This window comes from Solanum verrucosum, unplaced genomic scaffold (genome assembly GCF_900185275.1).
Source record: "Solanum verrucosum unplaced genomic scaffold, falcon-dt-bn FXZP01000261.1, whole genome shotgun sequence".
Lineage (NCBI taxonomy): Eukaryota > Viridiplantae > Streptophyta > Magnoliopsida > Solanales > Solanaceae > Solanum > Solanum verrucosum.
The window spans coordinates 15,674,305-15,689,148 of NW_026019969.1; the positions used below are offsets into that span (position 1 = coordinate 15,674,305).

At 33.9% G+C, this 14,844-nt stretch overlaps 3 protein-coding genes across 3 annotated transcripts; 1 reads left to right on the forward strand and 2 right to left on the reverse strand.

The window, feature by feature from the left end:
- Positions 1–2,193: 2,193 nt before the first annotated feature.
- On the forward strand, positions 2,194–5,415 carry LOC125816417 (uncharacterized). Its single transcript, XM_049496023.1, has 5 exons — positions 2,194–2,360; positions 2,448–2,544; positions 3,771–3,849; positions 4,183–4,264; positions 4,954–5,415. Exons 1-5 carry the CDS (start codon positions 2,328–2,330, stop codon positions 5,092–5,094), a joined length of 432 nt encoding a protein of 143 aa, XP_049351980.1. The 5' UTR covers positions 2,194–2,327; the 3' UTR covers positions 5,095–5,415.
- A 364-nt stretch (positions 5,416–5,779) lies between these two features.
- LOC125815115 (probable 26S proteasome non-ATPase regulatory subunit 3) lies at positions 5,780–8,734 on the reverse strand. Its single transcript, XM_049494497.1, has 8 exons — positions 8,569–8,734; positions 7,988–8,178; positions 7,637–7,765; positions 7,417–7,553; positions 7,291–7,345; positions 7,101–7,211; positions 6,683–6,922; positions 5,780–6,217 (listed from the first exon to the last, which is right to left on the reverse strand). Exons 1-8 carry the CDS (start codon positions 8,726–8,728, stop codon positions 5,780–5,782), a joined length of 1,461 nt encoding a protein of 486 aa, XP_049350454.1. The 5' UTR covers positions 8,729–8,734.
- Positions 8,735–10,002: 1,268 nt separating this feature from the next.
- LOC125815325 (probable 26S proteasome non-ATPase regulatory subunit 3) lies at positions 10,003–14,324 on the reverse strand. The gene is made up of 8 exons (XM_049494772.1): positions 14,129–14,324; positions 13,693–13,883; positions 12,784–12,921; positions 12,552–12,688; positions 12,320–12,374; positions 12,126–12,236; positions 11,339–11,578; positions 10,003–10,766 (listed from the first exon to the last, which is right to left on the reverse strand). The coding sequence occupies exons 1-8, from the start codon at positions 14,205–14,207 to the stop codon at positions 10,254–10,256; spliced, it is 1,464 nt and encodes a 487-aa protein (XP_049350729.1). The 5' UTR covers positions 14,208–14,324; the 3' UTR covers positions 10,003–10,253.
- Between the last annotated feature and the right edge of the window lie 520 nt (positions 14,325–14,844).

The following is a 14,844-nucleotide window of genomic DNA, read 5'->3' on the forward strand; positions in this document are numbered from 1 at the left end:
ATGAAATGGGAACTAAAGAGTTTGTTTGGTTTCGGTTATTGATATAAAAAAATATATTAGCGTTTGATATTTATATCAGATCATAATATTTTATTTATGATTAAGTCAAAACTTATTATCATAATTGATTGAGTATACTATATTAGATGTTTGTAAGTTTTTGTCTTGATTAATAATTAATAAAAACATTTAAGTTTATTGATTTATAATAGGGATAAAGGGTCTAAAAAATATCTCAACTTTGGTCGAATTTGTTGTTGCGATATTAAACTTTCATGAGGACCTATTACCTCACTAGACTATTTAATGCCGTATTTTTTATCCCCTGAACTATTTAATGGTGTATTTTAAATGTATATATGTGCTCACATGGACACATTACTATTTATAGTTTTGCATTATTTTTTATGTCCACGTGGGCAAAAATATATGTTTAAAATATGGTATTAAATAGTCTAGGGAGGTAATAGGTCCTCATGAAAGTTTAGTATTGTAACAACAAATTTGACCAAAGTTGGAGTATTTTTCAGATCTTTATCCTTTTATAATATAGACAAGTTATATATAATAGTATTGTTATAGGCCATATTAAATTTAGATAAGACTGCATTAAATAACTTACTTATTTTTCCTATTTACTTCAGTTGTTCTGCAAATTTGATTCAGTGTATGAATGTTCCTACCCATTACCTTTTTATTTATCAATATTATAAGTAGAAGTATAATGAAAAAAATGGTTTCAATTTTATGTTTTGAGATTTTTACTCAATAAGACAAACCAATAACAATTTTAAGAGGAATGTTTGCATTTATTAATAATTATCCCCTCCGTCTACTTTTTAAAAAAATTGTTCAATGCATTAAAAATAGGTGTTACTTTGAAAAATCAAGAGATAATTCATCATTTATATTTATCCATCCTTGTTATCAATACTTTAATTATTTTCAATTAATTTCCTAATATAAGATGACTTGTAATAATTAATAAAATTACTTTTTCAATTCTTCTTATACTTGTCCACTATATTAAAAATAGATGCATAATTTTACTTGTTTTATTTTATTTTTTAAAACAAGAGATAATTTTTTCAATTATACATATTTTATTTTTATTATTGAATATTATTCATTTTTCAACATTTATATAATTTAAAATAAGTAGGATAGATATAATAAAATTATTATTTTATTTATTGCTTTTTAAATGATGAGTCAAGTCAAAATATAAAAAAGTAAAATCAATAGAGAGAGTACTATTTTATATTTATTATTTTTAAATGAGTTTGTTAAATTAAATATGAACAAATACCACAATAAAATGAACATAATTCCAAGAATAACATGTAGGTGAAAAACGAATCTAGTAAACATGAAACATAGGGAAATTTTCAAGTTTAATTTTGTTCTTTCACTGAATTTGGCATTTTGGTTTGCTCCAAAACATAGTTATTTACTTATTGGGACACCACTTACTTGAGCAAGATGACTCCAAAACTAAAATGGGAAAACTATGAGGAAGAATCAAACAAATAACAATTGCAATTTGTAAGAAAGAAGAATATATTATTCTATCCGTGTTATTTTATTTGATCCATATATTAAAAATAAATATTTAATTTTATTTATTCATTATAACAAATTAAGAGAGTTTTATTATTATTTTATTATATTTACCTTGGTATTAAATAATTACATAAAGTAATAATAATCATATTTAGAATTTCAAAATATTTTCGATAAAGGATAATTTAGTAAATACATCTTTAGTAAAATTTTAAAAATGTATTAGGTCAATAGAGGCAAATTTCTATGGTTCATTTTACTTGTCATATATATTTTTTTGCATGTCTCTTAAAAACATATTAAGTAAAAGAGTTATTCATATCTACTCTTTGAGATCTTTTTCACTATTATTACTTTGAATGAACTATTTTTAGTAAGAACAACAATTAAAATACACATGCAATTTATTTTAAATATTTGTGTACTATATTTATGGGTGATTAAAACTTAAAACATCAAAAAACTTATAATTTTTTTTGGATGCTTATAAATGAGAAAATAAAAAATCTGAAATTGCGAAATAAAATATTTTGTACACTGAAAACGCATAAAACATTGTTACAACCAATTAATAATTAAAGTATTTAAATAAAAATCAAGGTTTTAAGAAAAATAAATTGATTTTTCAAGTAACAGAAGTATTAAATATTTTTGACGAGTCCTCGTTAAATTAAATAAATACTGTGAGCCCTTGGGATTACCAAATTTGCACATCTGGGAACACTGTAAATTTCTCCTTTCCGGTAATCTTCCCGTCGGAGAAGATGATCGTTTGCGTTGCCGTCGTCGGTCACCAGGTAATCCAACGTCTATATCTCTTCTCTCTTTCCTCTTTTAATAGTTGAATTAGAAAATAGCTGACGAATTTGTTTGTGATGGGACAGAACAATCCACTTTACATACAGAGTTTTACTGAAGCAGATGATGCCCTAAAGCTTCATCACATTGTTCATTGCTCCCTTGATGTTGTCGACGAAAGAGGTTTTCATTTCTGACCAATAAACTCAAAAGCAAACACCCATAATCTGATTTTTGCTGATCTTGCTTAAAGTTTTAGTATCATTAAACCTGACGCCCTAAAGTTTTGCAGTACTTGATTTTAGCTATAAGAAAAGAACTTAGTTTAGCCACTACCAAAAAAATTTACACTTGCTTCCTAATTATGGTTTGTATGGATTTGGAAAGATCTGCAACATTATAATTAGGGCTGTTTGAGGGAAAATGGGCATAATTAGAGTCAGTCATAGCTAGTTAGTGTTATTCAGTTAAGACTCAGGAGATACTAGCTAGTTAGTTTATTCATTCAGGAGATTCTTCCTTAGATTGTAAAGCAAGTACTTCGAATAAGATCTGGATCAGAAAAGGGTAGAATGAGACATTTATCTGCATTTGTGAAGCTAACGAAGCTGTCTTTCGTTCATTTTGATTTTTTATTTGATTATCTCTGGTAGAATGCAATCAAATTGCAGAACCAGTAAACATAATCAGGAAACTTTCCTTCTTGATCGCAGTGGGATTTTTTTTTGAAAATTAGCATATGAGTTGAATGCCTTCTCCCCATCCATTTCACTTATCTGGAAGATAAAGGGGAAAAAGGTACCATCTTTTAAACGTCAAGTCTGATACTCCAATTACTAAACCAGAAAGACGAAGTCAAACTACTAGGACAATGAATAGCAGCAGGAAAATATTATTAGATAGTCTCCAAATTATAATCAAGTTAATGGCAGCAGAGACTTTACTTTGTTTAGGTCTCTTGTCAAGGCATACAGTTCTTGTTAAATTTGATTCTGGTGTTGTATTATGTGGAAACAAAAAGAAAGCTGCTGCAGATGGAGCTGTTTATTCTAAACGTAATTGTGATCCTGACCTATTATGGCTTCATGACTGAAGTCTTGGTTTACCAGAGAAAAGTTGACAGTCAGACAACTATCGATTGACCGTTTCACTACCTGCTACTTGTCCTATCAGACATCCTTTTTTTCATGAACAATATGCTCTTTATTAGGAAAAAAGAGTATTTACTCTGAAATCCAGGACAACGAGATTGTGTTATGGAGTGTTTGTCGCTTGATTGTACTTTGTGGACTTGCATGTTTTCTAGCCGTTTATTATTTTCCTGAGAATTTTACTTAATTAACACATAATGATATCAACACTCAGTTAGCTTTGTTATCTTTTGACAACTCATCTGTTGTTTGTTACAGTGAACAATCCAAAAAAATCTAGCCCCACTCTGAACGAGACATTTCTTGGCCTGCTATATCCAACTGAAAACTACAAAGTGTGAGTAAATACTCTTAATCTCTCTTCATAGAGAAACTCTGGTTTTGGTGGTTCAGAGTTGGTGGTATGATTTTTGAGCTATGTTACGTAAACTCTTGATTTGCCTTGATATATCTGCGTAAAATGGGTGTGGCGTGATGTGTCTGTTTCGTATTGATCTTTTAAAATTCACAAAAATCTTTCTTACAAATGGCTATAGCCCATAACGAATGAGTAACTGCATATACACTGAATAAGAACCGTAGTACCAGAGTCCACTTAACATAGCCTTTGTGAACATATAAGATCATTGACATTCAACCTTGTCTAATATATCTGGTAATATGTTTTCAGGTATGGTTATTTGACTAATACAAAAGTGAAACTTATATTGGTAACAACAGATCTTGATGTTAGAGATGCCGATGTGAGAAATGTAAGTGCTGATTCTGTCATATTGTTGCTCTTATATTGGTTGATTTACTTCATCTTTCCCTGTTCCAAACCAGCCTATCTGCTCCTTGTGAGGCATAATGCATTTTCGAGTTAAAGTAGTGAAGTTAGTCATCTGAGGTTGATAAAAATCTGAAAGAAGTGGAATTATTCTTCATCTTCTTTCTGACTTGGGTTCTGTAATAATTCGTATTGTATGTAGGAAAGACCAGAGTTACTGGGAGGATTTTTTATTTTTTTTGGTTTCTTTGATGCTTATGACAGAAAATGAATATCAGAAAATTTTGTCTTGACCTATTTAGGTATATTCTGCAAATAGACAGCTAAAAAAAAAACAGTAACGTAGTCCCTAGTACATAAAGCTACATTAATGTATTTTATAGCACAAAAAGAATGGACATCCAGTCTCCCAATGTAAAACTCAAAAGCGCTGTTATCATCATGAATGAACAACTGCAAATGAGATAATTTAATCCTCCAGTTCGGTTAAATGGTACCTCTATGCGAAAACTGGGAATGCTTTGTTTGAATGATATCAATGGCTATATGTTGAACAAATACTGTTGAAGCATATTATATTCCTGATTTCCAACTTCTATATCATGTATGTGATAATCAGCCTCTTTAGCATAGCAGCTTCCTTAATCTTTTTTTGGTGGAAATTATTCACAGTTTTTCAGGAACTTTCATGCTGCATATGTTGATGCTGTGTCAAATCCATTTCATGTTCCTGGCAAGAAGATAACATCCAGAACTTTTGCTGAAAGGGTTAGCACTATCGTCAAGTCTTTTGGTTTGAGTTCAGGTAGTTGAATGACTGCTCTCGAAGTCATTTTGCAAGGCACTCCAGTGTACTTCTCCCCCAAGCTGATGAACAAAGGATGAAGAGCATATTTTTGCAAACTAGCTTGAAGGGTATTTGTCAAATTTGCTACCCCACATGACAGTAACCAAAACAGACAAGTACTTTCTGTGTATTTTATTTCATTGATTTTAAGATTTACTGAACACAGTGTGGAATAGGTAATTACTGGTTTCGTTCGAGTCTTATGTACTTGCTATACAGTTGCATTTGTTCAAGTAAACGAAATTTTCTCATAGTGCCACCATAAACAGTTAATATTTTGCTCTGCATCAGAGAATATTTGGTACTAGAGCACTCTAGCAGTATCATATTCTTCTCTAATTTCTCCATTTTTTCTTCATCTCAACAGAAATGAGATTATACTAGTGGAAAAAAGACTTGATGAATGTCTCGGGAAATTAAAGAATTATTGTTAATTGGTAGTATAATTACTTGAAATTTAAAATGATTAGAGAATACATTCTGTGCACTGACAGTGCACAAATTATCTTGATAACCTAGAACATAGAATAACAACCTATATATCAAGTTAAATTGCATTGATACCGTAAAAATTCTATACATTGTCAGTGTATATAACTTAAATAATCCAAAGGGCATCCCTAATCCAAATGATTCTATTAAAAGCTTTGTTTACGTTGCTACACCTTTATTTATCCAACCTCGTGGAAATCTTAGAGCACGGAGAGCCTCATTGTGCATATTAAGACAGAAGTTAATTCTTGAGTCAAAAGCAATTTGAGGCTCATTTGCGGAGTAAACATCTCCAGTTGCCTTTGATACCAACCATCCATTGGCATGGTCCAATGTGGCATCAATTGCACCATCTCTAATTGCTTTGGCTACAATGCTCTCAGCATCACCAACTGTATTTTCAAAATCCAAGTTTAGTTTCTTGGCAATGTCAGCCAGTGAAATGCGAGTGTATGAGACACTGATGTTCTTGATCCCTGTCCTAATGACATTATGCCTGACTCTGTTAATCAAGTTACTTGTTCTGTCTTGGCTGAATGTGCTGGAAAATTTCTCAGCTACTGTTCTAAATAACTCTAGATCTCCAACACGAAAAGCCTGCAAAGACAAATATAAGCTCAGAATATGTGGAGTAATTTACTTGCCAACATCTTACTCAGCCTCAAAAGTTTGCTTATGAGGTGAGAACTAACCCAAAACTACATTACGAGACAACTCATTCTGCCAGGTAATGTAGGACTCTAACAAAACCCTCTCTCCCTCCATGACCCACATCCAATCTGGATATCTAGAGTGTGAACAACATAATATGGGAGCCCAGCCCCGGAGAAACCAAGAATGGGATGAGTTTGACTCTGACAAAAAAATATGCCTTGGGCGTAACTTAGATTCAAAAACGAACTCATGATATGAGGATTATCCAAGACCATATAAGGAGATAATAATAGTCCACTCCTTAATGCTTATCAATGTGCCACATTAAGCTAAGAGGGATTTTCTGGTTTTTGGAGTATTTTTTCCAGCTTATAACTAAGCATTTCAGTTTGGTCATCCAATACTCACATTTGTCAGCTCAAAGTATGGTCTCAATGCTTTTTCCATTCTTTTCTGTGTAAAAATAGTCCTCTCAGGGATCTCTCCAAGCAATAAATGGACTATAACAGCCCACTTATTGCATTGTATTTTGAAACCAACAGCAATTGTTGGACCTTTCTGAACAGCTTGAAGAAGACAATCTTTGGCATCTGTATACTCCAACTGAATTGTCTTTATCTTTCCCTGGTAGAAGAGGTATCTGCAAAACTGTAAAGAAAAGAAAGCCAACGCCAGTAAGAGAAACCATAGTGAGGACAAGGCATATTACCTGCTACGACGTGTTAAAATGTATTGTTAGTGTAAAAGTTGCTTACATTGTTAGTGTGTATATAAGTCAAATCCACAAAGACTACACACCCCTAGAAAATCTGGTCTAGAAACATACCTGTTGGTTAGAAAGAGCTTTGAAATGGTGGGCCTTTGAACGAAATTTTTCTGCTTGATCATACAAGTGGTAGTGAAGGTAATTTCGTAGTAACAGATTAAGAAGTGTTTCCTGTGGCATAAGTCATAAACCAGCCATAAGCTATAGCAGTTTTCACCATAGAACAAACACCAAAGACATGATCACAAACCTGACTGAACTTATTATGGTGTATTGTGGCACTCCGGTATAGAGCAAGCAAGTTACTGTTAGTAAAGAAAAGTTCCTATTAGATAGAACACATAAGTAATAGCCAATTTTTTTTGAACGAACTTACCCTCGGATTTCAGCAAGATCACCAGCAAGCTCAAAACTTAAAGAGTAGTAGAAGTAGAGTCTTGATGCAAGAACATCAGCAGTTATACTATTCTTACTTTTTAGACGAACAATGCTTTCTGAGGAACAAGCCTTAGCCTGAAGGTAAAACGAATGCTCAATAATTCCAGGATGTTTAAGTAGAGATATCCTTACACTAAAAGACAGCCATTTTGCCTCACCTTGTTGTATTTCTTCTGATCAATCAGAAATATTAGAACAAGCAAGTAGCAAAACATCTCGAGTTCAGGCAACAGATGTTTGGATTCTGTTGCAGGCGTTTCCACATGAACTTGGCTGTGATGCCTATCCTGTGGCAAGAAGTATAACAATTCGCAGATCAGATATTGCATATCGATGTGTAATACCTGATACAACTACATAGGTATATGTAGTTGACAATGTTCAGATTTAAAATATATACCACATTGACATAAATACCAACACATGAAATGATTTATAGATTCCAAAGCACAAGACAAACAAAATAATGTGTTGAATCATAAAGCAAGATCAATTGATTAGTAATTTACCTGAGGCAGGTATGAAGATACCCGCGTATGGACCTCAGAACCAGAGGTAAGAACATAATTCAGGAAAGCAGAGAGTACTGAAGCCTTTAGTTTGCTCCTGAGTTTCATAGTCAATCTCATAGCCCTGTATATCTTCTGCACTTCACTTGTATATGCTCCACCCTCAATCAATGATGCTACTTCCTTCAAATCTAAACCACCACAAACAAACAAAAAAGGCCATGAAAAATAATATACTTGCTAAAGGGGGAATTTTTAATTCTTGTTCCGAAATAGTTAAAAATGCAAAACTTTGACTACTAAATTTAACTCAGCTAAAGATTAGGATAGAACTATCTATACTCTATGTCTGATAAGAAAATGGACCTTGGACCTAACTCAACCTTAAAAACATATGAGGATTGTTTAAGACTAAAGAGACTAAGTTCCCATCCCACTACCGATATGGGACTCAACACCTTGCATGTGCGCCAGGCCTACCAACTAACTGGAGCGTGAACAATATAATACATACGTACCTGTAAACAAGCGATGTAACATGAGCATTTTATATATGTAGGAAGATTTATAGATGAACATACCTTGCAAAACAGAAGGATCAACTGAGCAGTCATAAACAGAAGGAGGTGATTGATGTTGAACCTTAACCTCTTGATCATCCATTTTAAAGAAAACCTGAGAAACCCATACAACAACCATTGCAATATAGAAAACAGATAATATAACAACTAAAAGGGCCATTGCTGAAGTTGTCAGATACTGAAAAGCAAACTAAGCTTATATATATATATAGAGAGAGAAAGTAGTTACTGAACTTACATATAATTATTAAATGGAAAAGGTAAAAAGAAAAGCACATTACATTTACTAATTTTTATGCTCCTCCTGAAAAGGAAAGTATAAATCTTCTTTAATTGTGTGTTAAAATGTTATGGACTCCTATAAATTGAAGAGTGAATATTGTAAAATTATTTATTATCGAGGTACTTTGTACTTATTTGATTTGTTGTTAGTTTCTGAGTGACATTTAATTATTTCGGTAACTGAACTTATCTGGAATGGTTGATGGCTTGCGTTGGCAGCAAAGAATAAGAGAATATTTATCCATAAACAATGAGAAGAGCTGAGTTTGAAATTCGTTGATTGAGAATTAAGAAATCGCTTTTCCTTTAGGCCAAGCAATGAGACAAACGCATGGCTTCATTATCTTTTGTATAAATAAAAAACAAGACAATGTTATTATTATCTATGAAGTTTAATACCTACTTTTCTTATTTGATTTCATTTTCTAAGATATCATTTTAGTTGATTAACTAGAAAAATGGTGATTCGTAGCTTTCTTTTTTTAACATATTTTACAAAAACACATAAATTTTATTTACAAGACAAGAATTTAATATCCAATTTTACGTTGACGATTAGTTTTGACTCTCATTCTGCAAGATACAACTTTCTCCCTTTTTCTGGGTACATGCTACCTCCCAACAAAATCTAATGCTCTTTTTGAAATAGAATGAATGAATGATTAGTCGACTTTCATACTACACATCCATTATTCTATTTGAATGAACTAGTTAGTCTTCCATGACAGACATGACGAAGAAATTCATTCTGTCAAGAGTAAAGACGAAACTTCTAGTCCCTCACGGACTTGAAAATCAATGACATACCAACGTAATCCCACAAGTGGGATCTCAATAAGGTGGAGTATACTCAGACCTTTCCTAAGGCCATATCTTGATAAGTAGAGAGGTTACGATAGACCTTCGGCTCAAGAAAAAGTGTATCAAAGCTGATCGAAAAAGAAATAACACAAAGGGAAGAAATTATGGCAAAATATTATGAAAAGCATGACAAAACATTCTAAGAAAAAAAAAACAGAACCTTGACTCCTCCAAAATAGTGTGATAACCAAAGTTCAGCAACAAAAATTGATGGACAAGAAACTATGGAAAAAATACTACGACTACCAGACGCTTGAAATTAAAGGATAGCAATTTTTTCGCAAAAGTGAATGATAAAAACATGAACTAGTTGGAGAAAAACAAATGAGGGGCAGGATCCGGCAGTAATGTTTTTTTTACTAAAACAGCAACACATTTAAACATGAAACCTATTATCAGAATCTAAAAGGCCAAGAGAAATTGCAAATTGAGACATTTGTTTAAACCAAGGGAAAAGTTTAACATCGAAATTTCAAATCGCGGGGAAGTCTTAAATAGGCATCATCCTTGAGCATCTCATAATGATGCTGATCATAAACTTTTCAGAAGTCATCATCATCCTCTTCAGCTATGTGTTGAGCAAGCTCTTGTTCTTGCTGTTGTCTCTCTCTCCTCTTCTCAGCACTTTCTTTCTCCTTGTGGGAGTTTGGAGGAAATCGAAGAGCACGGACAGCCTCATTATGCATGTTAAGACAGAAAGCAATTCTCGAGTTGAAAGCAATTTGAGGCTCATTTGTGGAGTAAATATCTCCAGTTTCCTTTGAAACCATCCATCCATTAGCATGATCCAACGTGGCATCAATTGCACCATCTCGAATTGCTTTGGACACAATACTCTCAGCATCAGCAACAGGGTTTGGAGAATCCAGCCTCAGCTTTTTAGCAACATCAGTCAGTGAGATCCGAGAATATGAGATGCTGATGTTGCGTAGCCCAGTCCTAATGACATTATGCCGAAGTCGCACAATCAAATTGTTGGTTCGATCTGAACCGAAAGTGCTGGAGAACTTCTCAGCAACATTCCTAAATAACTCCAGATCTCCTATGCGAACAGCCTGAAAACCAACAATATTCATCCATATAATTCAGGATTTGATAGGGGATCAATGAAAAAGGACCCAATGAGGAGGAGGAATGTCGTCCTAAGCAGGATTCTTTATGAATCACCTGTTGTCACCCCCACCCCTTATGACACATGAAACATAAGATTCTTCAAAGAAAAAGCAAACAAAAAGAGACCAGTCAACTTCTCCACACCAGAGATCTCACGACACATCACACACACGTCTTTATCATATTAGCCAATTAAATGGGATCTCATATAAAAAATATGCTTTAATTTGGACTTGACTCATGCTATAAACAATGCATCAATGATACTCCACAACACTCTGCAATATGCTACATGTTGTTAGAGATATCTAGTCACATCCACGTACACCTGGGTTTTGCTTCTATGCAGAGAGGCAAAATAGATATCACTCCAAATATGTGATGTAATAACCCAAAGAAATCTTGAGCTACCCTTTTTCCAAGATGAAATCCAAGAAAGTCAACTTTGATACTTAAGATCTAATAATATGACCCACAAAAACAAACTTTAGAAGTTTAATAGCGTCATACGCACATTTGTCAGCTCAAAGTATGGCCTTAGTGCTTTCTCCATTCCTTTCTGCATAAAAACAGTCCTTTCTGGAATCTCTCCAAGCAATAACCGGACAATAATAGCCCACTTATTGCATTGAACTCGGAAACCAAGAGCAGCCTGAGGAGCTTTGCGAGCAGCTTGAAGAAGAGATTCTTTAGCATCAGTGTACTCCAACTGGATTGTTCTGATCTTTCCAAGGTAAAAGAGGTATCGGCAGAACTGAAGGATACGAGAAAGAAGGGAAGTTAGCAAAGGAGGATCAATTTGGAAGAACAAACATTTTAGACATTCTTTTGATGAAGTTTTTTAGACAAATTCTTAGAAAAAATTACAGCAATAAAAATTGAAAAGAGCAAGTGAACTAATCAATAACTGCTAAAATCAGGTTGAGTTACCACTAAAATCAAGCCGCCTCAAAAGTTGAAGGAGGAACAAATAGTAAGAACAAACATCTTAGCCAAATTCTTTGAGCAAATTACAACAATAAAAAATGAAAAGACCAAGTGGACTAGTCAATAACTACTCAAATCAAGTTAAGCTACCACTAAAATCAAGCCACCTCAAGAGTTAAGAAGTTGGCATAAATCCTTGCACTGATATCAATCTAGAATAAGCATTCCCAAACATACAGCAGTTATCATTAAATTATAAACCTAACACCATGGTGGATCAAGTATCAATAATGAGAAGGATATCTAAGAAAAACCTATCATGGATCTTAAAAACAGATGAACTCTAAGAGGACGGGAATTGTGTGGAAAATTGCCTGCTGATTCGAATGAGCTTCAAAATGGGGGGCCTTTGACCTCAATTTCTCTGCTTGATCGTACAAGTTGTAGTGAAGATAATTCCGCAATAGCAGATTAAGAAGTGTTTCCTGCACCCATAATCATTCTATCAGTACAAAACATCATATCTAGAAAACAAAGAGGCACCCAAAGCTCCAAAATATTAACGAACCTGACCCAACTCATCACGGCGTAATGTTGCAATACGGTGCAATGCGAGGAGATTACTGTTGGTAAATTATAAGTTCAATCAGAGACAATAAAAAAAGTCAAAATGGAGGCATATGGGAGATGGGAGTTAGCTCAGTACTCTCTCTTCCCCACTGTCTCATTTGGAAAACCTGTTCACATGACATGGCAGAGATGTTACATGAGAGCTTGAACAATTTAGAACTGAGACTCACCCTCGAATTTCGGCAAGATCACCAGTAAGTTCATAACACAGAGAGTAGTAGAAATAAAGCCTAGATGCTAATACATCAACAGTCCTCCTGTTCACAGTTTTTAGACGAGCAATGCTTGCTGAGGAGCATGCCTTGGCCTGAAAGTAAGACCAGGAAATTTTGTAATTCCATGAAAGCAACAACTTAACATGAAAAAAGGCAATATGAAATAGAACATGTAACTTCATCCCACCTCATCGTATTTCTTCTGATCGATTAAGAATATCAAAACAAGCAAGTAGCAATAGATCTCAAGCTCTGGCAAAGGATGCTTGACTGGTGCCGGAGTTCCGGATGGTGCACTATCAACTTCCATATCATGTTCATCTTCCTGTAAGAAAGAAAAAAATTAAAGCAAATAATCAATAGGTAACCAACATCACATAAACCACTCTACCATCTCCAAAATGTTCCCATCAGAACCTCATTTACTGTTTCACCTGCTGCGAAGTAGAAATATCAAAAGTTTCCAAACCCATGTGAAAGTTAAGTGCATACAATTGTTCCACCAACCTCCAGACAAATTTCAAGCCATGCTCCACAAGTCCTGAAGTGATTTTGTTGCATAGGGGATAAGCAAAAACTACTACTAATTCTAGTTCTCAATCCCAAACTAGTTAGTGTCGGCTATATGATACCTCAATAATTATTTTTCTTAAAATGAAGCAGTTTCATTCAATACCTAATAATTTGGGTTTCTTTTCTTTTCACTTTTATGACAAGTCCAATAATTTGGGATATTATACAACATTGAACTCCTAGACTGGAAAAAACAGATCAGAGAATGCAAAACATGGTCAGAAGGACCAAACCTGTTAGTACCCACATAATTGCATTACCTTGGTTAGCTCAGAGTTTAGAGGAGATAAGTCTACTGATACTTTAGTTATTTACACACCAAATGGTGGCTTATTCATGATCTCAAGATATCTTAAGCTTCAAGGCTTATGCCCCCAAAAGTACATAATGCTTAAAGATAGTACGCATAGAGAAGACATATCGTTCACATTTAAGCGAGGTAAATCTAGCATTATAATCTTATCATATGCTTTCATTTACAAACAGTGCCATTTTTAACTCTCTGGAAGTATCAAAAGATTACCTTGGGTAGGAAGGAAGATAGCCGGGAATGCACGTCTGATCCAGGCACTAGAACATAATTGAGGAAAGCACCTAGTGAAGAAGCCTTTAGCTTCTTCCTCAGTACCATAGTCAGCCTCACAGCTCTCGAAATCCTCCTGACCTCACGAGCATATGCCCCAGTCTCAATCAACGATGCAATCTCCTTCAAATCTGAGTAAACACCCAAAAAAGCTAAATAAACCCTACATTGGATGATCTTACTTGAGAAACCACACTCAGATCTATCAAATTGAACCCCCAGATATTTCCGCCCAAAAATACCCTAACACCGAAAATAGAAAAAAGACCCAAAACCCTAAAAGCTGATCCATCAAATCCAAAAACCAGAAATTTCCAGTCAAAATAAGATAAAAACAGTAAGTTAGATCGATAAAGGAGAGATGGATTGAACTTACGGGGCAAGACAGAAGGGTCAGGAGATGAAAGGGATTTGGAAGGAAGTGCTTGGTCCGCCATCTCCACATCTTGAGTCATCTTTCTTGTTTCTTGGAGAAGAAATCTGAAACTGAAGAATGTTCAATTCAGCGAGTCGATGCTCTGATAAACCTCACACACTGCAAAGTGCAAACCCTCTTTTTGACTATTTTGCCCTCTTTTTATTTTGGTTTTAACTCTATTTCTTGCTCCTTACGTTAGATTGTGTCTACTGAGGTTAAATAAAATAAAAATCCGATACATATTACTTACTGTATCTGTTGTTTTAAAATATTTTTAGTGGACATAAATCACTGCAATTAAATTAGAATTTATCCTACTAAGGTTTGATTTTTTGTACCAAATTAAATTTTGAAAATACTAAATTGGACATAAAAGACGATATCGGGTTTGCCTAACCAATAGTCATGTGAGATATTTACTTATGTGTGAACAATAATAATAGTAAGAATTCTCCAAGCATATTATAGCTAATTGATCTAATTAAATCAACCAAGATAATATTAACAATGTCTTTAACTGACTTATAACGCCAAGTTCATTATGTTAGAGCTTGGGAATAGAAATCTCTATCCTCGATTTCTCTAAAAGCTAATATGTGAATATTGAATAAATTATGAAAACCTTATCAAAAGGAGTACTTAAAATAGAATTAATATGAATGGGTTATAAGAAA